General features: G+C 36.0%; 1 protein-coding gene across 1 annotated transcript in view; it reads left to right on the top strand.

Annotated features, from left to right (window-relative positions):
• The first annotated feature begins 2,759 nt into the window (after positions 1 to 2,759).
• Positions 2,760 to 26,791, top strand: part of heatr1 (HEAT repeat containing 1) — a 32,143-nt gene continuing 8,111 nt past the window's right edge. Inside the window, exons 1-34 of the mRNA XM_084134858.1 lie at positions 2,760 to 2,848; positions 3,437 to 3,578; positions 3,871 to 4,087; positions 4,662 to 4,803; positions 4,925 to 5,026; positions 5,118 to 5,264; positions 8,421 to 8,632; positions 8,748 to 8,878; positions 9,175 to 9,274; positions 9,395 to 9,499; positions 9,612 to 9,729; positions 10,562 to 10,669; positions 10,805 to 10,900; positions 11,008 to 11,090; positions 12,800 to 13,011; positions 13,334 to 13,455; positions 13,742 to 13,936; positions 14,264 to 14,432; positions 15,461 to 15,609; positions 15,909 to 16,101; positions 16,974 to 17,146; positions 17,276 to 17,431; positions 18,439 to 18,681; positions 19,029 to 19,160; positions 19,298 to 19,401; positions 19,485 to 19,634; positions 19,836 to 19,954; positions 20,206 to 20,327; positions 20,397 to 20,525; positions 23,435 to 23,665; positions 23,828 to 23,957; positions 26,069 to 26,238; positions 26,339 to 26,391; positions 26,481 to 26,604. Of these exons, the coding sequence (XP_083990984.1) occupies positions 3,437 to 3,578; positions 3,871 to 4,087; positions 4,662 to 4,803; positions 4,925 to 5,026; positions 5,118 to 5,264; positions 8,421 to 8,632; positions 8,748 to 8,878; positions 9,175 to 9,274; positions 9,395 to 9,499; positions 9,612 to 9,729; positions 10,562 to 10,669; positions 10,805 to 10,900; positions 11,008 to 11,090; positions 12,800 to 13,011; positions 13,334 to 13,455; positions 13,742 to 13,936; positions 14,264 to 14,432; positions 15,461 to 15,609; positions 15,909 to 16,101; positions 16,974 to 17,146; positions 17,276 to 17,431; positions 18,439 to 18,681; positions 19,029 to 19,160; positions 19,298 to 19,401; positions 19,485 to 19,634; positions 19,836 to 19,954; positions 20,206 to 20,327; positions 20,397 to 20,525; positions 23,435 to 23,665; positions 23,828 to 23,957; positions 26,069 to 26,238; positions 26,339 to 26,391; positions 26,481 to 26,604 (4,779 nt within the window). The 5' untranslated portion in view covers positions 2,760 to 2,848. The remainder of the gene's footprint in view (positions 2,849 to 3,436; positions 3,579 to 3,870; positions 4,088 to 4,661; positions 4,804 to 4,924; positions 5,027 to 5,117; positions 5,265 to 8,420; positions 8,633 to 8,747; positions 8,879 to 9,174; positions 9,275 to 9,394; positions 9,500 to 9,611; positions 9,730 to 10,561; positions 10,670 to 10,804; positions 10,901 to 11,007; positions 11,091 to 12,799; positions 13,012 to 13,333; positions 13,456 to 13,741; positions 13,937 to 14,263; positions 14,433 to 15,460; positions 15,610 to 15,908; positions 16,102 to 16,973; positions 17,147 to 17,275; positions 17,432 to 18,438; positions 18,682 to 19,028; positions 19,161 to 19,297; positions 19,402 to 19,484; positions 19,635 to 19,835; positions 19,955 to 20,205; positions 20,328 to 20,396; positions 20,526 to 23,434; positions 23,666 to 23,827; positions 23,958 to 26,068; positions 26,239 to 26,338; positions 26,392 to 26,480; positions 26,605 to 26,791) is intronic.

The following is a 26,791-nucleotide window of genomic DNA, read 5'->3' on the forward strand; positions in this document are numbered from 1 at the left end:
TATTATATTATATTATATTATATTATATTGCTAACTCACATGATGCATTTGCAAATTCTGGATGTTGTATTTTTTAAAGTAAGCTACCTAGGCTATCAATATAATAAATTAAAATAACAAATAACAAAGGTGTCTCTTTTTTGTATGCAAAAGATTTTTATATGTAGATAGATTAAAATCCCATTTGTTCTATTGTTTTGTCAGATTATTATTTTTATTTTTTATTTATTTATTTATTATTTATTATTTTTTATTCATTTTTGTAATGCAATCACTGAGTCAAAATCATTGTAAGTGTATGCAAAATAACTGTTCAAAACCAGTCATATGAAAATGGCCAAATCACTTGAATTAGGCTAATACAGCTTATTGCTACATATCTCCACTACAGCTCTACATAACAATATTTTGATATTAGGTATTGACTGCATGACAAGATGTGTTATGTTGTTATTTTAAAGATGACCGTTAAACTGCTTGGAGGTCATTTTGTGAATATAAGAAAAATGGTTCTAAACAGTACCAAATTAAGGTTCTTCGGCTTGTAACACTAGCAGAACCCTTTTTGGTGCTCGCTTTTTATAAGTTTCCATTAAGAACCATGCTTTGAACGTGCAATATAGGACCTTAATGGTGTTATAAATAACCTTTTCAACATTACAACATTAATATTATTATATTAGTATCTTCAAATTATTAATATTAATATTATTACTATTATTTTTATATATTATTTATTAATATTGTTTTTTTTAGTCCTCTATCTGCATGGTCTTATCTTGTTGCCTCTAATTGGGTTTAAACTTTTTTTTTTTTTTTTAACAGCATGTTGTGTCAATTACTTTTATTTTTTATTGACATGGCAGACTGTAGCAAAAATGACAGTGCTTTAACAACAGTTGTTAGCTGAATATATTAATAATTAACAATTGACATTGAACACAATATGTAATGAAGACCAGTTCCAGTGAAATTTCTTCACAACCCCCTAGTCTTTACATCCTTAATTATGTGTGTATTCTGATTCTCTCTGCATGATGAGGTTATTATACAGCATCTGAAATACTCTGAATATTCTGAAGCCTCTTCCATTTGATTATTACATATTTATTATTATTATTATTATTGCACTGTTTACATTTAAATTCTGTACAATTTGTTTACAATAGTTTATAATGATATTTTTTGGAATGGGTGTGTGTGTGTGCACTTTTCGAATGAGAGACTAAATTTCGTTGTATAATAGGCTATACAATGACAATAAACGTATTCAAATTCATTATGTAATAACCATTAGCTATGTTCATGAAGGCCAAAATTAGCAAAAATGGACAGTAGCCTATTATGATCCCTTTACGTGTTAAAAGGAAAAAGTGATATAGCTTTAATGTTTTTGCGACTGTGTATGTTTAGGCATAAGTTAATAAAACAATATGGATCATCATAAATTCCATATCTTTGTGGAGAAGAGATAGTATTAACTGAACAGAGCTGCTCACACGTGTTCAGTTAAACTAAAAAGAGAAAAAGACATGATGAAACCAGTTACAATTTTTCAAGTGATAATTTATAGAAAACATTGATTTACCTGTTGAAAGTATGTTGACAGTATGTGAAGTTAATCAGTAATGAGGTGGCTTTGACTGTTACAGATTTGAAAAACAAAAAGGCGGGAATAAAGAGCCCTAAACTCTAGAACCATTTCAGCATAAAGGGTTCTTCACGATGATACGGTTCTAAATAGAACTGTTACTGTAAAGAACCATCTTTTTTAGAGTGGGTAAGACTGTCATAATAGCAATATATGTTTAAATTTTACAATTTTATATATATTTTCTTCTGTGGTCCTTTATTAAAAAAAAAAAAAAAAAAAAAAAAAAAAAAGCTATTGTGAAAAATCTAAAAGATGAACGAATATGCAATAACGACTTTAAATATGTTTGTCTGCACGGCGCCCTCTTGTGGGTTTTCTATCCACACATATTTTGCCACTGATCGCACAAACCATCCGATGAAATTAAAGGGAGACGATACAAAATAGGCATGGAGAGTAAAAAGGGAAATAAAAGGAACCAACACGTAGACTGAATATTGGACATTGCAAGCTAAACATTATAGGAAAACATCTGACTGTCAGGAGGAGCAAACAATTATAAACACATCTATCCTATAGGCCTATCATGCAAGAAATGTATACAAGACAGCCATGAGTTGAAGAATCAGCTACGGGAAATAGGTAGCTATTGTAGAAAATAGACCTTATTCTTAGCAGCGTCAAGCGAGGCAGTGATGGATATCTGATTGAGACAGTTCTTGGATTGTTCTGCTTACGAAACACTGCAAAAAATGTCTTTCCAAGAAACTTCAGTAGACAAAAACTCTAGACAACATGAGCTGTGGAAAATTAAAAGTGATCTAGGAGCTTTTTACAGCGGATTCCGTTGAAAACATGCAGCCTAAGTCCATCACAACCTCGCTTTCACGTCATGGCGCTGCTCTGAATAAGGTTGGCAATGTAAAAAGTTGGCTATAGTATCAATGTGCAAATGACCAAGGACTTACTGGACCAAGGAAATATATTTTTTAATTTGCTAAGGAGGACTGGACTGGACTGAAAGGACGAATTTTATTATATTAAGTTAAAGTGAGACAGCAGGTGGCAGTAATGCAACATTATGGATGCCAACTGTCGGAAAACAATAAAGAGACCATCCGATGCACTAGACGGCAGTATAACAACATAAACTGATTCATCTGCCACCGAAAACAAACCAGAGAGGGAAATACACACACTTGCAGGCTGCCAGGCTCACACACGTGGACACTGCTGTAATAACTGTAACCAAAGGTATGAGAATATATTTACTGTTACGACTACTAAACACATAAACTGGATCAACACATTTGATGTTTTATGCGAATAACTTTTCCATGTGTCGCTATCCTGATTGTATGCAAAGAAAGTGCTTTAGCAGCTCAAAATAATTCTCATAGGTCATTTAGATTGTAATTTAAACATCTTCGTCTGTTTTGTTGTATCAATATAAGGTACGTTTTGTGGTCCACCACATATGCGCCAAATCTCATGCAGCCTGTCAAGAATATGTCCATTGTCCAAGTCCTTTTTCACCGGTCAAAATATAACTGTTATATGAAAATGATTTCAGGTTGTTTATTCGCAGTTGTATTATAGTAATGATAATCGCAATGAAAATGAAACTAAAAGGTGATGAGGTTAATCTCATCATTAAATGATAGAGCGATGCAAATAAATACCTCACTTTAAACTAAAGTTCTTCATGTATAATATAATTTATTCTGAGGTGAAATATGACCTTTGATACAATATATAACATTGAGATTTATCCACTGAAACTGCAGAATGGTTGGTTACTTTGTGTAAAAACACAAGTTCTTTATCATCACTTGTCTCTAGATGACATCATTAGCACATCAGTTGAAGCGGCTGGCTTTGCCCCAGAATGACTCGAATCTGCTCAGTCGGAGAGAGGTGGCCTCTGTGCTCTTTGACCCTAAAGATGCTGCTACCATGGACCGCAGCACCTTCTATGCCCTGGGTGAGTTGCTTGTCTTACCAGAGCCTTTTCTTGTTTTTCATCCAGCCCTCTACGAACACACTAAAGATTGGTAGAGTACAGAAATTGAATGAAGTAATCAAATGTCAATAACACTGCATAGTCTTCTAATCTTAACCTTAACCCATTTAGTTACCTTTTATTCACAAGTACTTTCCTAGGTACTGTAAAATAAAGTGCAACCTAATCACTCACCTGTCACTCATATAATTATTGCATCAAGCAGTAATACTCACATTGCCTAATTTCTGCTGTAATTGATATTTCTGAACAGGCTGCACAGGACTTGAGGAGCTGATGGGTATTGATCCAGCATTCAGTGAGTTTCAGGAGACACTGTTTAGTCAAGCCTCTCTGACTTTAGAACGCAGCATTCAGTCCAAAGAAGTCAACAAGAAACTGGACAAGAGCATCTCACTCTTTCTTACTCGACTGTCACCTTACTTTCTGCTCAAGCCTGCTCTGAAATGCATTGAATGGCTAATACACAGGTAAATTCAGTAGATTTGCCATTGTCACACTTACATGTTTGAGTCTCACTTTGTGATTCAACAGTTTGCAGACCTTTTAGGCCTGGTTTCACAGACAGGTCTTAGGCTTTAGTTTAATTAGGACCTTTATGTAGCTTTTATAAACGTGCCTTAGAAAAAACATTACTGATGTGCATCTTGAGACATAACAATGGCACTGACATATTTTTTTAGATATGCCAGTGCAAGGTGCCTTCAGTTAATACAGCTCAAACGTGCATTGTAGTCTAGGACTAGGCTTAAGCCTTGTCTGTGCAACTGGGGGTTTGAGTGTGATAAGCTTGTAAGTGGCAGAATTGTGTTGATTTAAAGTGTGTAATTTATTGGATTTTGAAATGCTGCTGAATATGCAGAGACAGCTGTAAGTAAACCATTTGTTGGCTGACTTCCTGAAAACCACTGGTTTGGTCATTATTTTTTGCAATATCGTTTTGAGAACTAGTAGCATAAAAATCATACACCTTTTATAATATATATTGTAGCATGGAAAAATCTTGATCTGTCACTTCACTTAACAAATTGAACTTGATTTCAGATTCCACATTCAGCTGTACAACACGGACTGCCTGATTGCTTGTGTTTTACCGTATCATGAGACTAAAGTGTTTGTACGAGTGATCCAGATTTTAAAGATAGAGGATCCAACCCACAAATGGCACTGGCTGCATGGACTTCAGGTAAATCATATAAATTGGTATTATATAAGTGACATATATGTTGTCAACTTGTCGGTGTAAAGAAAGATATACTTTCATTTGTGACTGTGTCTCTTCTAACTACCCTGTACTTTATCTATAGAAACCTGGCGTTCCCCTGGCCCGAGGAACTCTGCTCACACACTGCTATAAGGATTTAGGCTTCATGGATTTCATTTGTTCTATGGTCACAAATTCAGTAAGGGTAAGAAACCTGCGTTGTGTGCTATCTGTGCTGGTTAAAGTCTGCCAATCCAGTAATTCTGCTCTGGTTAATGCTTTGAATCATATTGTAGGCATACTCTGGATTACTTCGGGATGGGAACTGTCCGCAACTGCGTGTGATTTTCTCTTTCTATGCATCTACCATCGTTTCTGCACTTGAAGCAGTGGAGAAGATAACTAACTCTATAATTTCCAAGCTGCTTCCATTTGTACAACTGGTAAGACAATAATTCAGTAACATAATGTTGATGTGGTTAAGTTTATATTATATGTGTCTGAGATATTTTTGATGGATTATATTTTTGTAATATTGTAGAATTATTTTTGATGTAACATGAATATAATATAAGCTTTGATCATCAGTATTATAATTAGTAGCCAACTGATAAGATTTTTTCAATGACTATTATTTACATGCACATCAAATTCCATTTGAAGTCTATATTCAGGTTGCAGTCATATTCCCAATACAGTGCTTTGCTTGTATGCATGTAGACATTGGAATATTCCTGTGTACGTAGTTGTCCTTTCCCAATGTTATTTTCGGATGATTCAATATGCTGTAATACAGTATGCTAAGTCATTAGTTTTGTTACTACTTTTTCCACAATAATTTAATTATGGCCAACACTTCTCACCTTAAGAAATGCCTGACAACTACACCACGAAATGAGAAGTGCCAGGCAGTTAATAATAATGGTAACACTTTACAATAAGGTTCATTAGTTAACTACATTAGTTCATCATCAATGTAGTTAACTACATTAGTTAACATTAACTAATAATGAACTGCACTTATACAGCATTTGTTCATCTTTGTTAATGTTAATTTCAACATTTACTAATACTTTATTGAAATCTTGTTAACATTAGTTAATGCACTGTGAACTAACATGAACAAACAATGAACAGCTTTATTTTTATTAACAAAGATAAACAAAAACAGTAATAAATGTATTGCTCATTGTTAGTTCATGTTAGTTAATACATTAACTAATGTTTAATAAAGGAACCTTATTGTAAAGTGTTACCATAATAATAATGATCATTTTTAATCATTTCTGTCAAAGTGATATTTTAAAGGCTCCTAATTTTGTTTTGGAGGTCTCCTATAACAGGTTTACATGCATCAAAGGTCAAAAAACTGTTTTATTTTCTCATAATATACATTGCACATCACCACATTTTTCAATGATTCTCAAATGACTCGATGGATGAATCGGTCTCTCTAAATCCCTCCTTTCCGTGAGCCTACTCTGCTCTGATTGGCCAGATGAAGCTAAACGACCATTACCATAACTGAACTTAAGCTCCATCCTGAGGCTTCCTAAAACTCACCGATTGTACACACTGTAAAGACAGTAACATGTCGTTGATTTTTACCATATCAATAAGTGCGAGTCTGATGATGAAACATTGGAAGAGTTAGTTATTCAACCTGAACCTCCATCGCAAGGATGTTTCTCAGTGATACCCTACTCAGTTTGAGGTACATTATGATTTTGCAACTGTAATTCCTCACCATTAGCATTAACAAGTGTATGTCCATCAACAAACCGATGTGTATATTTCTAATTTATTGCAGTGCACATGCGGGAACATACAATAACAATAACATCAATAACATACATTAGCTTGCTTCATCCTTTATCTTTCAGACTCAAGACTCACACACCCGGTAGAAAATGTAAACATCAATAATTATTCATACTTACAGGTTGTGATTCTGTGGAGCAAGTTGGTCCAAATAAACTGGGTACTGACACATCATTCCAGAGCAAGTGTTTTGAATCCCACGTTGAACTCCGAGATTTGAGTCAGTAAAATGACGTTTGAGGGCTGGTCAAGTTGTTTGCGGGCAGACAACATACAACATAGGCGGGCATTATGCAGATGTATTTTTCTAGTGACGTAGAACCGTCATGCAGTGGGATTCTCGTTGTATTAACTCGTTAAGGTGGTTCAGAGGTGATCATTTCTTTTGGGAGACAATAACTTTATTTATCGTGCAATTACGACTTTACAACTTTGCAGAACGTTTACATCCACAAACAGCTATGCTACACACTGCACGACAGGGAATATTTGAAAAATCATAATAGGGGCACTTTAATACATTATATTCCATTTAAAAAGTCTTATCACTCCAGAAATTTGTCAGCAACCTCGTTTGCATGGAGACTTTTGGTTTCAGTCGAAATTAAATCATTACAATTGATGAATCCAAACATAGTGTTTACATGAATGCTAAATGAAGTACTCGGGTTGATGTTCACGTTTACATGTCACGAGCTTTAAATCGGATTTAGTCTTTTGACGTGCACACTGAACCAATATACAGCGTTTCCCACTGTTGTCGTGTACTAACCATCCTCCTCTTCTTTGTTTTAGAAAGCAGACTTAATATTTATGCATTATGTAATATTTATGTGGTCCTGATTAGGAGACGACGAGCACATGAAGCTTTGTGCTTTTTTCAAAAACTCAAGGAAGGAAAGAGTTAACAACATCAGCTAGTTCTGTGTGTCAAACATCGTTGCCATTTCTACGTTATTGCACATGCGCAAAACTTTACATTTTCGGTTTTCAATCCGGTCAAGTGTTTACATCTCCTATCGAATGGATTAGAGATTGGATTAAAAAATAAAAATTGTATCCCTCCCCTCTCAAACCGATTGAAATTTCAATTGAAATTTCCGATTGAGGTGTTTACATGGAACATTTTCATTCCAATTGGACTTTTAAACTGATAGTGATAAGGAATACAGTGCTCCATGTAAATGCATATTTCCTAAAGGTTTTTTTTTTTTTTTTTCAGACGAAAAGCACAACTACATTGTGTATAAATTCAGAATAGGCAGTGATTTCTCTCATTTTAAAAATTATTTTAACAAGCTTTATTTATCTTCAATCTAATATAATTTGAACAGAAAAAATAAAATGGCATACAGCATCCTGTTTTTGAACATTTCTCAATTTAAGTAGTCTGCATATTAAATATATTCTTAAACTAAATGAGTCAATCGGATTGGAGAGTTCTCATGACTCAGTGCTAATTGGTATATTGCCAGATTTTATTAGTATTGGAGTGTTGATGTGCATGTAAACATAGTCAATAACTGTTCCCAGTGTCTATATCAAGCGGTGAGGGCAATGTGTTACCCATATATACATAATACAATTTAATGATAGCAAATGCAATGTACTCAAAATTACTTGATTGTAGTTATATAATATATTTCTCTACCACATTTTAAAGGTGAATATCACCAAATGGAATGGACAAAAATAAATATACGATAGGAATATTGTTCCAAGAAAGGATGTAAGCAACTGAACCTAAATAATTTTCTACTTTTTCCCTACATAACCAGGGGCTGAAATCTAACTTTTTAGACTACACTGCTGCCACTTACATGATCGTGTGTCAGATGGCTGTGAAGGTAGTGATGGAGGATCAGCTGGTGGACACTCTGACCTTGCTGTTGTGCAGGTCTCTAGGTCGAATGCCACAGCTGACCAGAGAGGGTCTGAGCTGCATTATCATCCTCTTGCAGAACCAGAAAGAAGGTGTAGTTGGTCCAAAGTAAGTTTTAGTAATTTGTACTCTACTTTTTCTTTGAATACGACTAGTCTAGTATATTTCTCTCACAATTATCTGCATCTAAAATTCTTATTTATTTTGTGTCTTTTCCCATTAGGGCATTTGGGTGCCTGTCTGCTACCCCTAACCTGGTGTTCACACTCCAGAATATAGCTACAGTCCATGACATCAGTCCCTTACTGCGTTACCTGCTGCCCCATCTCATACAATCTGTGATGACGCAGGATGGTTGGTTTCTATCTTTGCTCTGTGTGAACTTAGTCACCATGAAATCAAAATTCGTGTGTGTGTATATATATATATGTATGTATGTGTGTGTGTGTGTATGTATGTATATATAGTATATACTTCAGTTTGTGTCATTAATCTAAACGTGGAAAGTACTCAAAGTATGAATGTTCAAACTTTTGATTGGTAGTATATCAAGGAACTAACACCTGGACCCTTCGTACATAATACCTAATAATTATAGTAAAATCGCTGCTATCACATGGTTAATTGGTTTATTTATTGTTTCCCTATAGGTGAGCAACAGATTGAAGGTTTGTCTCAAAGTACTGGACTATTAGAATCACTGCTTCAGAATCTTCAACTGTCCAGCAACTTGGAGAACACTGCAGCCAAGTAAGCAGGGTTTAAATTAGCCTCAATTATGAGTAAAACTCTCTTTACCCTGGACATTATGCATGTTTTATGGTCTGCTTTATTAAATCTTTATTCTTTTACATTTATTGCTTTGAACAGGCTGCTTATTGAGGAGTATGTTTCCTGCGGCAGTGAGCTTCCCTCGGATAGGATTTCAACTCTTAATCAGAGAATTCAATCTACTGTACGACTGTTTGAATCCAGGTATGTTTATAGTCACTTCTGCACTTTTGTGGTATAGTATAGCTCCTAAAATGTTATTAAATCTAAATCATAAGGAGTGTTTTGTTTATTGTTGAGTGTTTTTTACTCATAGGTATCCATGTGCATTGGATGTGGCACTGGAAAATCGTGTCAAAAATGTGTTCTCTGACGATGAAAAAAATCTGCTTCATCAGTTCATCTCTCTTACTATGAGCTGTGGAAAATATCAGGTAGGCAACCATGCTGTGTTTTTTTTTTTTTTTTGCATCCAGTCTTTACAATTGTATGGATTATTTGTTACCTCCAGAATAGAGTCAGCTGACCTTTATCACAAAATAAATTCTGACAGGATCATCAGGACCCTGATGTGAAACTGATATTAGTTAATATGTGACACATGAAACTGGCACAGATACGTATTAAATCAATTGCCTGTGATAACAATCAATTATACAAAAAATATGCAGAATGCCATCATTGACAATCGTAATTGAACTAAAAAGTACAGAGCGCTGTGTAATAAGATATTTACCTGTTTTTAAAAAAAAAAGTTTTATTTATAAATATTTGTATGATTTTCACACAAACAAAAAGACACTGTACACCTTAAACAGCATTAAAACACACACTGGAAATGCAAACATGATATAATATTCTATAAAATACCAATATATAAATTCAATAAAACAACTTCCTCATTTTATTGATTAAATCTTGCATGTGTAAGTGTTGAGTGTTTCACATGCTGAACTTCAGTGATTAAATTTCTCCATAAAAGTGACTGCAAATGACTTTACGTTTGTCAAATGTTCCATCTGGGTTTAATTTATAATTACCTTTAAAGATGGTCTTTCTCCATCATTTACCGATCTGCAATGGTAAATTGTGTATGCAATTCTGATCTTTTTCAATCTGCTCTCAAATTTCCAATCAGTTTTTAGAAATCAGAGAGAATAGAATAAATCAGATGCGTTAACGCTGTTTAAAAAATAATGGCTTTAATCATTTAAGTAAACCTTTAATAAAAACAAAACAAGACTTTAAAATGTTGTTTATATGCAGATCCTGCCAGAGTCAGACACCTCTCTGATGCTCAGCCTGAATCATCCACTACCATCTGTGAGAAATATGGCAGTAGACTACCTGACAAAGATCCTCACCTCACAACATGTGTGTATCTTTTGTATTCTCTTTTGATGTTAGCTTACCATTTTCACCTTGTTTTTCTCATATCATCCCATTGAACATCCAAGAGATGCACATTAATGATGAGATGCTTTTTGTCTGTGTGTCTTTATGGAGCAGAATGGCTTTAATGAGGCATTTTTGAAAGATTCATTGCTGGAGAGAGTAAAGGATGAAGCGTCAGAGGTTGTGCTGTCTGCCCTTAAAGCATTGCAAGTAAGATGACCACGTCATAAATGTTTTGTTTTTTTTATGTAAACTTTCAATTAGTCTTACTTTTTGTACAATCTAGATGTTAATTGTCAGTTATGGTTGCTTGACAGCTTCACGTGGGACTTGTTGATCCAGAGGAGACTGTTTCCTGTTTGATTTCACTTCTTCATCGCATCAAACCATCTGCAGATTGGTTAGTTAACTGATTTTTTTTTCTGGAACTATACAAATGTATGAACAAATAATGACAAAAATATAAAGTCGGTCACAAAATCATCAATCTGATGACTGCTTGTGCAAATGAGATCAGCAATGACAACCAGGGGCATAGCATCACATGGTCACAGAACCAAGGGGTGGATCACACCAAACACCCAAGACTGCTTTATTTTCACTATGATTCACAGCTTTTATTTATAGGTAAATAATGCATTAAAACATTAGAATGTAGCCTTCAAATATTTTTCAATTAAGCAAAACTCAGTGAGCTTGCCTTGAAAGAAAACTCTTTGACGAATTTTAAGGCACAGTATGTAAGTTTCGCGACTAGCCATTGCTTATTTGAAACAATAACAAAGGCGCAGCTTGATGACACCGTGGATGAGTGTGGAATCATGGGAGTTGTCGTTTTCACCTCCACAGCTGATGGACAGCAATCCGTTTCAGTAATCCGACGGGACTCAGGCAGAAACCATGTTCATGGATGAGCTAATGTATTAAAGTTTTATTAACGTTACTGTGGTATAAAGCAGAGCGGGGCCGAGAGACCGGGACATGTTACATTGCTGTTTTTATTATGCCCGTATGTTGCCGCTGCTGCTTCTTTCGTTTAGTTGCTTATGTTTATTACGATTAAAGTTATGTTTAAAGGAACGCGCCTATTTTTTGGGACTTTAGCTTATTCACCGTATCCCCCAGAGTTAGATAAGCCCATACATACCCTTTTCATGTCCGTGCGTGCCGTAACTCTGTCTGACGCACCCACCACTAGCCTAGCTTAGCACAAAGACTGTAGGTAAACGGTTCCAGCTAGCATAAAGCTCCCAATAAGTGACAAAATAACGCCAACATTTTCCTATTTACATGTTGTGATTTGTATAGTCACAGCGTGTACAAATAACAAGGTCACATGAGACACAACCATCTTCTAACCATATACATACTGGGAACTATAATCTCAGAAGGCGAAGCACTGCTACTTGGGTGGAGTGATTTGCTCGCATCAACTGAGGGTGGTGGTGGAGGGCCCTGTGGTGAGGAGCAGAGAGTTCGCTCAGAGTTGGAGTAAATCACTCCGCAGAAGTAGCAGTGCTTCGCCTTCTGAGAATATATTTTATTTTTAAAACAAGAAAAAAAAAAGATATATGTTTGTTATTTAAACAAGCAAATTTATTTCACAAAAATTGTTGCATCAGCAAGACATTTAGAATAACGTTTTTTTTTTTGTTGATTTAGATTCTTTGACTGCACACTCTGCTACCCACCAGTTGAGAAACACTGTTCTAGAAAACAGTCCTAGAAAATTCCATTCTAAACAGTTCTAGAAAGTTTTAGGAATGTTACACATAGTAACGTTTGTTAAATGGTTGTTCCAATTTTTTGGGGTGACCTGGGGTCAATCTGGGGTGACCTTTTTTTATTTTATTTTTTTAAACTGCATCTTTATGATACCGGAAGTTATAACCCTAATGTATACGTGGCAAAATTAAAGTAGATTTTAAATGTCTTTATTTATTTTATTTTATATTTTTTTACACATTGCATCAATACAACATATTATGATGTATCAATCCATATTGATTTACACTCATCATGATAATGTTTTAGACACTAAGAAATATACTTTAGTAGTACTTTAGTAAGATGCTTTAGTCAGGCTTCATCTGGTCTTGATTTCTGCAGGTGTTCAGTGCTAAAAGAGGCGGTGCAAGTTCTTGATGACCCACGTATTATTGAGGGCAACCCAGATCTTAAGGCACAGATTATTTGGGAGCTCCTGCCATTTCTGGTGTTGACCAATGCTGCGCCCGGGAGTGTGGAGCTGCAGATGACATCTTCTGTTGCTGAAACCACTCTGCTCTCCAAGCATCCTCTAACTCGGGATTGGGCCAAAGGTAAATTTTACAGGCAGGGGGGAAAAAAGTATATATTTATTTGAAATGCTGCCGTTATTTTTTCCTGCTCTTGAATGGTATTTTCTGGAAATTACCTTGAAGAAATGTCCAATAGATATTACCTTACATTCACAAGGTTTAACTTCCACATGTGACTTATGTCTGAGTAAAAAAGGAATGTTCAGCATTAAATAATTTTTTATTATTGGTTTAAATTATTTTTCCTGCGCACACTGCACTGTATTAGAGACAGAAATGTATTAGGTTTTAATGAAATCATTATTGATTCATTTCTTGTTGTCTGCTTTTTCTTTCTTTATAGTCCTGAAGGATGTTCTTGTCAAAACCTCTCCGTCAGATGTGCTGGAGGTGGCCAACCAAATGCTCACAACAACTCTGGTCAAGAACTTGGCCAACATGGATCATGCAACCAAGCGAAACACTGTAAGCACCCTGTGTATTAAGGGAATAATTTACCCCAAAATTAACATTCTCTCATCATTTACTTACCCTCATTTCATTCCAAAACTGCATGAGGTTTTTTTTTTCTTTAAGAAAATTGATAAGTTAATCTTGTTTTTCAAAATACTTTCACCCAAAGAAAGACTTTTTGTGGGTGTGTCTGTGACTCTTTAAGAGCTTCACAAACCTGTCCAAGTTGTTTCCATTCAAATCTCTTAATACAGAACTAACATTGTTTTTGCTGTGTTTTCTCATGTGTATTTTGCAGCTGGAGAATATGTGTGATATCCTGAGCCGTCAGGGCAGCGGTGTGCGGGACAGAGCCGTATTTGTGGTGTTCAGTTCAGCTCTGCTACAGAGTCTGCAGTCCATGACGGAGAGTCAACACCTCCACACAGCACAGAGCGTGTACAAGCTACTGGAGCCATTACTGATACAGGTCTACACAATCCAACCTGAACAGGTCAGAGTGCAAATGCAGGAACAAATGTCCTCAAACTACTATTTGCCAGTAACAATTTCAAGAAGATTTTGACTAGGGATTCATGATGTTCATCAGCCTCTGGAGCAGTTTTTAAAAATGATCGATATTGCTCTGATTAGACCAACCTCTTGTTGTTTTTGTTGGCACCATGTACTTCGTGTTGACTTGTGCTGATAATTTAAATCAAATTTTGACCCATACAGTTAGTTTCTAGTATATTGTGAATTATATTTGGATTTTGTAAACTGGCCTTTTTGACATATCTACAATGTTAATTTTCTCTTTTTTTTCTCTAATGTATGTTAGCCTTCTAATGAGGAGGTATATGAGTGTCTTCCGGTCTTTGTGGTATTGGGTGAGTTTCTGCAGAAAATGAGCTCTGGACTCAATGCAGAGAGAGAACAAGGCCTCCTTCTGCTGTCATTCCTGCGGCTTTTCATCAGTGCACTTAAATGTCCAGATTCCTCATTTAAAGGTAAAGGACTGCTTATTTAGCTGTGAACTGTGACATGATTGTAATAAAAATGTATATAAACTGAAAGAACTAAAATCTAAATATTCACACTATTAAAAAAAAAAAAATAAATCTACATTGACTGTCCAACAGTGAAGTCTCCAGTTTAAGTTACAATAGGAAGCAGCGTCTCTGTTGCCTCCACTGAACCCATTGAATTTTAACAGACCTCCTAAAGAGTGTTGTGGGTTTGTTGGGGGGTAATTGAGGCTGAATGGGGAAAAGTCACGAGAGTAGGCAATGCCTACATCATGCTGTGATTGGCTATTGCTCTGTTCACGTGATAAATCCTGTTTTTGTGCTCGTTCAGCATTCGCAAATTAGTTTGAATGAATAAATAATGGTGTTAATGGGGAGACTACTTGATGAGAAATATACTTCATTGTAATAAATAGAATAATTACTTTGTTAATGTAGAAATTAAAAATAGAATTATTTTTGTTGTTATTGTTTTCTTGATAGTGTAAGTCATGTTTATTTAACCTGAAAAATGTCAACATTGTGTAAACAAACACAAATTCACTGAGGTATTTGCCTCATTTCAGAACATCAATGTACACCACTTATTCACTACTGTTCAAAAGTTCAGGTCAGAAATCACGCTAATATTCTGAATTCTGATTGTCATCACTGTTAAAAACGGATGTGCTTACTTTTTTTTTTCAGGGTTCTTTGAAAAAGAAAGTTCAAAAGAACAGTGTTTATTTGAAATATAATTTTTTTGTAACAGTGTTAAGTTTTTTTTTTTTTTTTTTTACTTTTTTTTCATCAATTTAATGCATATTTACTGAATACATTTTTTTTATTTTGCAAAAAAAAAAAGTTACTGCTCAGTTCACTACAAATATTTAATATTTGATGTTCTAAAAATGATAAACTTTTTGGGCAAATTAATTGGTCCAGATTTTATCTAAAAAAAGATTTCTGTTGCTAAAAATTGCATTTCTATGTAACAAAATGAAGTTTGTTAACAAGGTTGTGTTTTTCAGATGAGCCATGGTGGAACCCAGAGAAAATGGACACTAATACCTGCTGTTACCTGCATATCATGTGCCGTCTGTTTGACGTGGTTATATCAGGAGCTAGTCAAGGGCCCTTGGCTCACGGCTTCAGGAGCCTAATGCAACCTCTGATACAGGTACTGTATTCGTTTCACAGTTACTGTTTAACAGACAACTAGCTTATATACTTCCTCTTCCTCTCTAGGAGGAATAACATGCTGTTGAATTTGAATTTTACTGATGTGTATGAGGAATTTTGCATAAATATACAGTTCTTGGACATGATTTTCAATCTTGCCATGCTAGAATTATTCCAGATACTGCCATTGTTACAGTGAGGAAATGCTTGATTTGAATATTTATTTTCTAGTGTATTTGATTTAAAACAATGGCATGGCAAGGTGGCTAATTTCTCTCTGGTTTTGTCATTTTGCAGGTGCACCTGAATGAGCCGATAACAATGTTTAAGTTTCTCTCTCTCTTATGGGGCTACAACGGTAATTTGGGTGATCAGTTGGATTGTCGAGTTAGTGCCATACTGCAAACTCAGGTTCTTTATGTGGGAAAAACGTTGCTTTGCAACCAGCCACAAATAACCCTAAAATTACTGGCATCAGGTTCCTCACCAGGTATGTCAATACGGTTTCTCTCAAATCGGGTTAGTTACATATGTTGTACATGTTTTTTGTTTTTGACTGTTTGCACATCCACACAGGCCTGTCAATTATTTAATACGTTTTTTAAAACCATTTAATCATGTATAATCTTATATGTTTCATAGTTAATATTGTTACTTTTAAGAAAAAAGAATCAGTTTTAGGTAAATGTACTATATTTTGTATGGGTGACTAATAATGTAAATGTAAAACTCTTCACTTGTTTCGTGAACTCAAACTCAAATCTAAAATTCTAGATTTCTCAAACTGCAACACACTGAAAACACACTGGAAATGCAAACATGGAACACTATGTTACTATGTAAAACACAGTTATATAATTGTTCCTCTAAGAGGCATTACTGACTTTGATAATGTGTAATAAGACTGGGTGATAAATTTAAATAATTGTGAATGCAGTAGACTCGTTTCGAGCCCTTTCCTTGTCCCATGAGAACACCAAGATATTTTATTCCCTCTGAATTAAACCTTATTCATTTGCATGAATTGTTTCTGTTTGTTTCAATTAATCTGTTCAAAACACTCATTGGATTTCACTCAACATTTTTATTTACTTTAAATATTTTAGTACAAATATTAGATATCTGATGTTTATTACTATTTTATATTTGTGCCAAAAAATTAAAATGATTAAATAGTTTATTTATTCGTTTTTTTTTACTGCTGTTTATAAACTAATAATTAACTATAAACGAATAGTTTGCAAATGATTTGTAAGTACTTTTACATTACACTTACTATGAAGTGTTACTGAATTTTATTCCACAGCTATTTTGTTCTTGGCTTTGTCTCACGTGCGTTTCACTGTGGTCGTGTTTTTGCAGTGGTGCCATCCTTGCTGGTGTGTCTATGTTCAGGCGTGTGTGAAGTCCGGAGAGCTGCCATTGCTGTGCTCCACTCTCTCTCTGGGGTTGTTTCTTCCCCTTATTATCTGCTTGTGGAGAACCTTCTCAAATCAACAGAGGAGATCATAGCTGACCCCTCATACATCAACCAGGTCAGTCAAACCACAACAAAGCATTATGGCTGTGGTAAACGGGATTTGTCATCTAGTTATGTTGCGTTATTTCTGGAAGATGCCTAAATCAAAACTCGTTAAGAAATGACACTTTTGATGTTACTGTAGGCACTGTCCAAGATGTACGAGGAAGCAGTGTCACTGAAAGATAAGAAGAAGAAGCTGGTGTCAATCGAGCAGCTCCTGCAGTGCGTGCAGTCACCTTGCTGCCCTGCCTACACCTCCAAAACACTGCTACAAGCACTTCAGGATGTTAATGGAGAGGTACTGTCACCAAACTGTTCATTTTAGTTTGCATCTCCTCTAGTAGCGTGTTTGGTCATTTGGTTTATATGAAAGTGTTTTGCGCATTCCATGCATTCAGGTTGTCAAATTGTCGTTTTCTCGTCATTATTAATAGAATAGTTCACCCAAAAATGAAAACTGTCATTGTTTACTCGCCATCATGTCATTCTGAACTTGTATGGCTTGCTTTTCAAGAATGTTTTTGTCCTTAAAATGCAAGTCAATAGGCCTCAGAACTTCTAAGTTTGAAAGGTTTGGTTTCTGGATTTCTTTGCAATTTCTTTGGTTTCATGATGACATGATTTTTATTTTTGGGTAAACTGTTTTTGCTTATTGGGCCTGTTCATGGCAGTATGAATCAATTTAATTGTAATGACAGGGCTCTATGCATACATTTTTTAGGAGCACTTGGACTCAAAAAATTTGGAACACTAGTACAAATTTAGGAGCACCTTCTGATCAGTAACAACCATTAACCTTCCCATTACAGGGCAATATTGTCCCCCTTAAACTGATTTCAGAGAATATCACAACAGAGACCTAAATCACAGAGAATTGCTAACCTAAATACCAGTTAAATGAAATAAGTATAAGAAATCCATCTTTGCACTGCAGAGGTGACAGAAGATGTGTCTGAAGTGGCATTTAGTAGATGTACACACTGTTTAGAGGTGGAATGAATGCATATACACGGCAAATAAAATTGCATAAATAAAGTTATGAAATTTAGATGCACCTAAATATTTCTACACAATTGTACGTAGTAATTTTCAGTCGTAAATGTGACTAAAATGGTCGTACTGTAAAGCCCTGGATAAATCATTCTGGTACTGTGTTGAGTCGCCACATGATGTCCAATGTAAGATCTGGGTCCTGAAGCAAAACCAGTTGAGAACCAATGTAGTAGTAGGCCTGGAGACTTTTGTTTTTTTAAGTAACCATTGCTTATTTGGCATGCTTATCTTATTATAATGCCCTTTGTCCAGCCTATTTTGTCCATTCTTCTGCCTGCTGTGGAGCGACTTCTTGAGCAGTGTGCTCCAGATTCATGCACCTTCCTGCCAGATGAGGCCCTCCTACTGAAGCTCCTGCTGAGCAAGTTCAATGAGACGTCTGCGCCTTTACTGGTCAAAGACCCTCGGTGCCTAGAGGTCTTCATTAGGGCACTGGGCACCTCAGCCAAACCATACCCTACTATGCCTAGTTTCCAGATTATTGCCCTCGAGCAGGTTGGTAGACGTTTAGAAAAAGTTTTTGAGTGAACTAACCTTTCAGGTATACACTAGAGTTATTTTTTAGAGTTCTATTTTGGGTCTCAATTACATTTTTGGATTTTTGGACACTTCTGCTTGGAGATGGTCCATTAAGACTCCTCATTTCACATAGACTGCTTATTTTAGGTTTGCTAATACATACTCCATCAATACTAAATGTCATCATTTAACATAGTTGTCATTATAATGTGAAGATAATACATATATCATAAATACAATAAAAAATTGTTGTTGCACCAAATTGGACACAGATCATTCTCTATGCTTAGTTTTGTTTGTAAGTTAATGTCTTATTTCCTCAGATCACCAAGCCATTCTTCACTGCTCTTAGAGATGAAAAGATTCAACAGAAAATTCTTTCTGTTCTATTTGACTTGCTGGTGGGGAGCAAAAACCCTGCCTGTGCCCAAACTATCAACAGCGTCTTTAAAACGGTATGGGAAATGTTAATGTTAATTTTCTTTTTTCCAAAAAATATTTTTAAATGATATCTAGAAAAATGTGTAATGTTTTTCACTTATTTGGGGCAATAATAAACCTGTTAAATGTTTTGCTGTGTCCCTGTTTCTAGATTGCTGTGGATGCTGAGCTAGTGGCCAATGAGCTTATGCCTGTAGATAAACAAAGAGTTACTGCTACAGTTCAGCAAACACGCAGGAGTAAAATGCAAATGAGGTGCATAGTTGTCCTTATGTAATAGACTCCAAACTCCAGTTCTGGAAAATGTTAAGATTTTAAATTGCAATTTTTTCCCCCAGAAAAAAAACACAAGACTCATCAGGGGGAGTGCCGGAGGAGGGTGTTGTCTCTTGGCCAAGGGTTACCCTGATTTTAGAGCTGCTGCAACACAAGAAGAAGCTGAAGAGAGCCCAGTATCTTGTGCCTGCTCTGTTTAATCTGCTCTCCAGGTGTGTTAAGACAACATCTACTGCCATGTTTTGACATTAGACATTTACTTAAGTTTCCCATATCATACTCTTGAATTTAAAAATGCTCTGGTCCCATCAAATCAAGATTAATAAATCAAATCTCACCAACCTTTCTAATTAAATATTCTCTGAAATATTTAACATAAAAGATTGTGAAAGCTCTTTCAATGTGTCCCACAGATGTCTGGAGCCTGCAGCAGTTGAACAGGAAAATATAGAGTACATAAAACAACTCATCCTCAGCTGCCTGCTGAATGTCTGTCAGAAACTGTCTCCTGATGGAAGTTCTATCAGCAAAGGTACCAGACACCTGGCATAAAATGACTACATTAGAAACATTAGAATGGTTATGATGATGTCAGATGTTTTTAGCCTTATCTGCATGGTGATATTTTACTTGAGGGCGTGAGATAATTTTGCTGACCTTGAGAAATTATTACCATTCAGGTTTTTGTCACTTTGCTGAGAATATAAGCACAAGCTTTCTCTAGAGTTTCTTTGAGTGCCAAGTCAGGCAACTTTGGACATATTGTATTTTTTGTGTTTGTAGATGAGCTGGAGGAGGATAAATTTAACGTGGAGCTGGTAGTGCAGTGCGTCAGGATGTCAAACATGCCCCAAACTCACCATCATGCACTTCTTCTGCTCGGTGCTTTGGCGGGTATATTCCCTGTAAGTACAGTCATGAAACACTCACACACATGCATTTAAATGCAGTGGTAACCGTCTTTCTGATTTCAGGAGAAGGTTCTTCACAACATCATGCCCATCTTCACGTTCATGGGTGCCAACATCATGCGACTAGATGATACTTACAGCTTCCAGGTCATCAACAAGACTGTTCAGGCAGTTATCCCTGCTCTTATAAAGGTTTGTTTAAACATCTGTTTGTTCTGTATAGTGTTTGATTTGCATGATTTGCATGAGAGTGTTAATGATTTGCACAAACCTCAAAACTTTGGTTTTGAACTTCAGCATGTAACTGATTTTCAGGGATGTGTGATATGTATCGTCTATGATAATATCGTAATTGTAAACTAGAAAAATGCATTTCCGGAGGAACTGCAAAGTGTGCTTGCGCGTGCTTGCGGGTGCAGTGCACTAACGTTAGCAGGTAGTGGAGAGATGCGAGAAAAAATGCGAGATGCGAGAAAAAAGATGTCAAACTGTCTTTTATTTTCGAATTTAATTCCTCAATCAGCGCTGGACCGGCATTTTCTGTCTTCCGCTGAGCCCTGGCTGTAGACAGATCATATGTTTCACGCTGTCAATGCAGTGGTCTGCGTTGCGCTGATCTTATTCACACTATCGAGTGTAGGTGCAGCATTCTAACATTGAGTCATAATGAGCTGTTTGTGAAGAAATTATCCACTTCCAAATTATGTCATTTTAATCACGAAATTGAAACATTAAAAACAATTTGCTCTTTATGGTGTGCGAGTGATAGAGCGCGGCAGCAACGAACCAACTGATCAGCTCGCAGCGTAAACATTGAATGCTCGGCCGAACAGCTGATCATAGCTGTACAGGGCGCCTTATTATTTTTCATCTCCATAAATATATCTAGTAGTAAAGCTAATGCAAGGGCTAGAAATCAATTAATCTTTTGCTGATACTTCCTTGTCATCATGGAGAGCGCAGTTCATGGTTGCATAGCAACGACAGACGCCACGGGACAGCAAGCGCTTGTGGAAAGGAGAGAGTGGCGCGCTCGCGCTTTCCACTTGTTTTTACACATCTAAGGTGCGTTCCATTCGACAGGGTCCATATGCAGTGTTCACTGCTCCCCTACTCCCTGAGCACGGTATATCAGTTGAAGTGGACTTCACTGACAATAACCGCTCATTTGAAACGCCCTGCAAACGTCATCAAAGAAAGTCAACGACGGGGTCGCGCAGATTATGATATAACATAAATATATATAGGACTACATTCATATTTTAATTTTTATTATATTATATTATATATTTACAATTATATTGCACTATTTTACAACTACCTAAAATAAAATCACTTTACTTCACAAACTAGCTAAGCTGGCTGCATTCACTGAGGTAAATTATAAGCATCAAAAGTAGTATATGTAATATTCACAACAATAACCGTTAAAATACTGTCATTTGTATAACAATGGCGAAATGTATGAATACTTGCACACATACGTAAACTCCTCCATCGGTAGTTATGACCGTTCTGACTGGTGATGACGTGGTGCGCGAAATGACAGTTGGGTGATCATCGCTCTCCACTTCCTGTGAAGTGATGTATCGATGTTCCCTTATTCCCTATGCTGTGCGCAATGCCCTTCGAACTGAACATGTTCGCTCCCTTCGGATTGGAATCTCACTTAAGATGGCGGAAAACCCTGTGAAGTCCACTTCGCAGTCCACAACGCACCTCTAGAGCGACGTTGTTGATTGTTTGAGCATGTGACTGCGCATTTCTCCTTGTTTTCTATTGTTATGCGCAGCATATTTCCCGTGCGCACAAACACAGCCACAGACAATGAATTGTTTGTTCGGTTAGCGAAGGAGAGCATGATGTATTTTGTATAAAGTTTTTTTTTGTTTTTTTTTATTAACTGTTTTGAGAACTGGAAATGCACAATTCATGCATACAAATCTGTATATATTAATAAATGAAGATGATTAAATTAGACCGATGCAAAAAAACGAAATTCAGGCCCTGTGTTTCGGGTCTCTGTCTCAAAGGGCCTAGGCGCAGGAGCTGGTCAAAATTTCTCTCCCGGGAATAATAATAATAAGAAGAAGAAGAAGAAGAAGAAAACTTAAGAAGAACAATAAGTGTGCTGCTTTCAGCAAGCACACTTAATTACCAAGTAATTAGCAACTCACTTTGCAAAAAAAAAAAAAAAAATCTACTTGATTCAAGGTGTAGTGGCAAAAAATATTCCTTTAAGTTTTTGTATTTTATATTTATAACATGATATAGTTAAGCAGGAGGGCTGTTTTCCCTGAATATCAGCACAATTGCAAATGTGATATTTTTTTTATAGAACAGTTTGATAAACTAAGTTAATATTGTGAATTACATTTTAGGTACAGTTTTGTCTATTTTTGCTCCATTTCGCCAATCAAATAGTTCCAATCAAAGCAAAGATGCTCAAAGACTGCTGTGCAGTTGAGTTATTGAATGTATCCACGTTTTTAAATGAATCAGGTGAGTCAGTGATTCAATGACTTATTCGTATAGACGGTCACTTGATTTGTTCCTGAAAAAATCAGCCGTTTGAGCAAATGAGTTACTCATTACGACAGTGATTTACCCCTACTTAGTGGTGGTTTTACCAGTACTGATTTGTACTATGGATGGACATGAATGATACTTCTATGTATGGGGCTTGGTGAGGAAAAGTATTACATTTGTAAGCAATGGGACTATTTTGGATGATTTTTGCCTTTTGGATGATTCTGTAGACTTACACTGAAGGGACCCAAGCCATATCTAGAGACCAGAATATCACAGAGACTTTAAGGTTGGCGCTGGTGACCTGGGCCATTAAGCAATACTGTGGTAACCACCTAGAACATGCTATAATTTGCATAACACAATATCTCATTTAGAAAACCTTGGCAACTACATGGCAATGCTTTTGCAACCAAACACAACCTGCTATCATACAGGTGGAGAGTTTTACACAGGGAAGGCCCACTCATGTTTTCTTCATACAGTGTGAAAGTCTAGTTTTTCCATTATTTACATGGTAAAAGTAAAAACTGTTACAAATTGCATTACACTTGATTCTTGTTTCTCCACAGGCCCATGAGGGTGGAAGTGCCCAGTCTGAGGGGCATATGGAGACTGTGGTAACTCGCATCATGCATGTGTTTGTTGATGCCCTGCCTCATGTGCCCGAGCACAGACGTTTACCCATCCTCAGCCAGCTGCTGGGCACGCTGAGCCCATCTCGCTTCCTCTGGGTCCTGATGCTGCTCTTGTTTAAGCAGCATGTCACACAAACATCTGTCAGTACAACTGGTGCTGAAAAGGTACAGAAAGTTTCGTGCATCTTTTTTAAATCTCCAATTGTATTGGTATTTTGGGGTTTTAGCCACTGAATAAGCAATTTATCTCCAAAAAATGCTTTGGTACACTGGAAACCCATTTTTTGTTAAGGGTTTGTAGACACAGTTGTGTGATGTGTTGTGCAGGAGTCTATTGTAGAGACAGATCAGGACTTCTGGATCTCGGTGTGCTGTGAGTTTGAAATAAAGGAGCAGCTGACCTCCCTCATCAGAATTCTGCAGTATCTCATGACTTTACCACAGGACAATGAAGACGGTAAGAACTTTGTGTTTATAGGACCCTCTTGAAAATGAGATGTTGCATCTCAAGAGGCTATCCTTTAATAAATAAATTCAAATTCAACTACCCACTTCAATGAAATGCCTCAAACTTTTTCTTCAGAAGAACACAAACATTTTTTTAGAAAAATAATCAATCTCTGTGAGTCCATATAATGTGAATATACTTTTTTTTATGTTGATGCATGAATAAAACTTCTGTAATTGTTATTTTCATTAGTGTGTCTGCCATACAATAATCACAATAAGCTTTGTTACTTTTGATAAGAAACAAAGTCTCAGCTTTCAAAGCTTTCACACTTGAACTGATCATGAACATCAGAAGGTATTTTAAAGAAACAGTACAACTTAGTGAAATGTATCATTTCTCAAGTAATTGCTCAATCAGCGTTTCAACCACAGAAAGATGTCAATATAACAGCTGTCATGTGTTACATAACACTACATTTACCTCAGGAAAGCCATTCAGTGTCCATAGCTCAACTTAGCCAACTAGAAAAAAATTCTAGAGAATATTTAGCTAAACATTTTTTATTATATTTTACCTTGACCTGTGATGTAAGGAATAATTGACGACAGGCCGTTGAATTATTAGAAAAATAATGCACACCCGAGGTGGTAATGCGGTCACGATGCGAAGCGGAGTGGCCGTTCACCTCGGGTGTGCATTATTTTTCTAATAATTCAACGGCCTGAAGTCAATTATTCCGCTTATACTACAGTTACCACACCTCGAAACATTGTTCAGATTATGTATTTCAAGACGTTTGTAAAGTTTTTGTCATTAAAACGCTCTTGTATGTAGGACTAATTTCTTACGCATCTAGTCCAATGCCTCCGTTGCTAATTCCAAAACGTCATTTTAGAGTTAGTAACGGAGGTTTGAGCCACTGATAGCAGACTAAAGCTGGGGACACACGACTAGCTGACACATTCTCTGACTGTTTTCATCGACTGCAGCAGATTTTAAACACCGACTTTGAACACAGACTGAACGCGCGTTTGGGCATTATCAGTCATAAGTATCAAATTGCATTCATAACCGGCCTTAAAGTGTGTCCCCGGCTTTATGCAGTTATTAATGCAGTTATTAGAGAGAGATGTTGCAATAATGAGACAGAAAAGCATGTGCGTCAGTATTATTAGCCTATTTATTTATTAATTTAATTCGTTTTAATTAATTCGTTCATTCTTTTTTTTTTTTTTTTTTTTCATTGACAGATGACAGTAGACTATAGCCAAATAAATGAAACACAAAGCCCTTTTAACAAGTGGGCCTATAAATAATTATTTATTTATTATTATCTGCAATAAAAATCCGTACTGCAGGACTATCCATTTATTTAGCCTATATTCAGTTTAATTTTCTATTGATTATAATATAGACAGGACTATATACTTTATTTATTCAAATTAAACTGCATGTTTCCATTGATTGTGAAGCTAGACATTGAAAATTGCAGATCAAGCGCATGGGGCTAAATGCTTTTTCTTGTTATGAATTGTATCCTATTTTCCGTTATTACCGTTAACTACGCGAAGTGATTTGGAACTGTAATGCGGTCAAGACCTGCCTGGAACTACTTTAGCCGTGCGTTTCCCTGAAAATAATGCACACCTTAGAACGTTCGTCAACCAATCAGATTCAAGCATTCAACGGCCCTGTAGTATAAGTTTATTTATTGCATGTTTGAATAAATCATGAAAAAAAAAATTTGACAGCCAGTTTAAATGTTTATTTTTCGATAACAAATTGGTGTAAAAACTTTTTGTATCATATTAACAACTGTGCAATTTAAATGTATTTACTCAGTTTTCATTTGTGTTTATTTATTATATATATATAAAAAAAAAATAATAGATATTGAATTTAATTATTTGATATCGTAGTAATGTACCAACTGACAGGGTTCTCTGTTTTTCCTTAAAAATGTACTGTAGCTGATATATATCTAAATGAAATTAGATCAAGATCGGAATCAAATCAAGAACTTATCAATAAGACTCTAATCAAATCTTGAAATTGTAATAATTAAACTAAAAAATAGAGGACAAAAAAGGAAATTGTTTGATATTTTCTCTGTGCAGCTCCAGAGAAAAATAGGACCCGGGGTAGAAGTGCGGCGAAGAAGGAAGAAACCATCTCTGATCTAATTTTTAATGTGGAAGCACATAGTGGCAAAGACCTCCGCCATTTTAAATTCCTCTCTGTCTCGTTCATGGCTCAGCTACTTTCCTCTGAGAGATTCGTTGGGAAGGTAGGTTTAGAGCTGGAAGCAGTTGATTTAATGTTGATATTAAAATGCCTCCAGGAATTTTTCAATAAACATCCTAAATGTGTAATTGTTTGACTGATAGATGGCTGACTGTGAGGACCTGACAGAAGGCACCTTACAGACTCTTCAGCACAAGTGAGTTGAAGCTTAGCTACAGTACTTGACTTGATGGTGATTATTTGTGGTGTTGTTTGTGGGGTGTAACGTCTGTGTTAACTTGTTAGTTTGCTGGAGGAGGTTCTGCGCTACATCCATGCAGTTGCTCGATGTGTTGAGGATAACTCAGATAAACCCACAGCTAAGTTCTGGAGAGCTCTGCTCAGCAAGTCATATGACACCCTGGACAAGGTAGGAATTGATACAAATATATTTGTTTTAATTGACATTTCAACACAGTGTCTTAACAGTGCACAATCTGATCAAACAACAAGCATACCGTCAGTTTTCATACTGTGCACAATATACATACTATATACTGCAGAAATAGTATCATGATACTTTTCTATTCCGACTGAACCACAGTCTGTTTTCTTGA

This window comes from Abramis brama (genome assembly GCF_963993115.1).
Source record: "Abramis brama genome assembly, chromosome: 14".
Classification (NCBI taxonomy): domain Eukaryota; kingdom Metazoa; phylum Chordata; class Actinopteri; order Cypriniformes; family Leuciscidae; genus Abramis; species Abramis brama.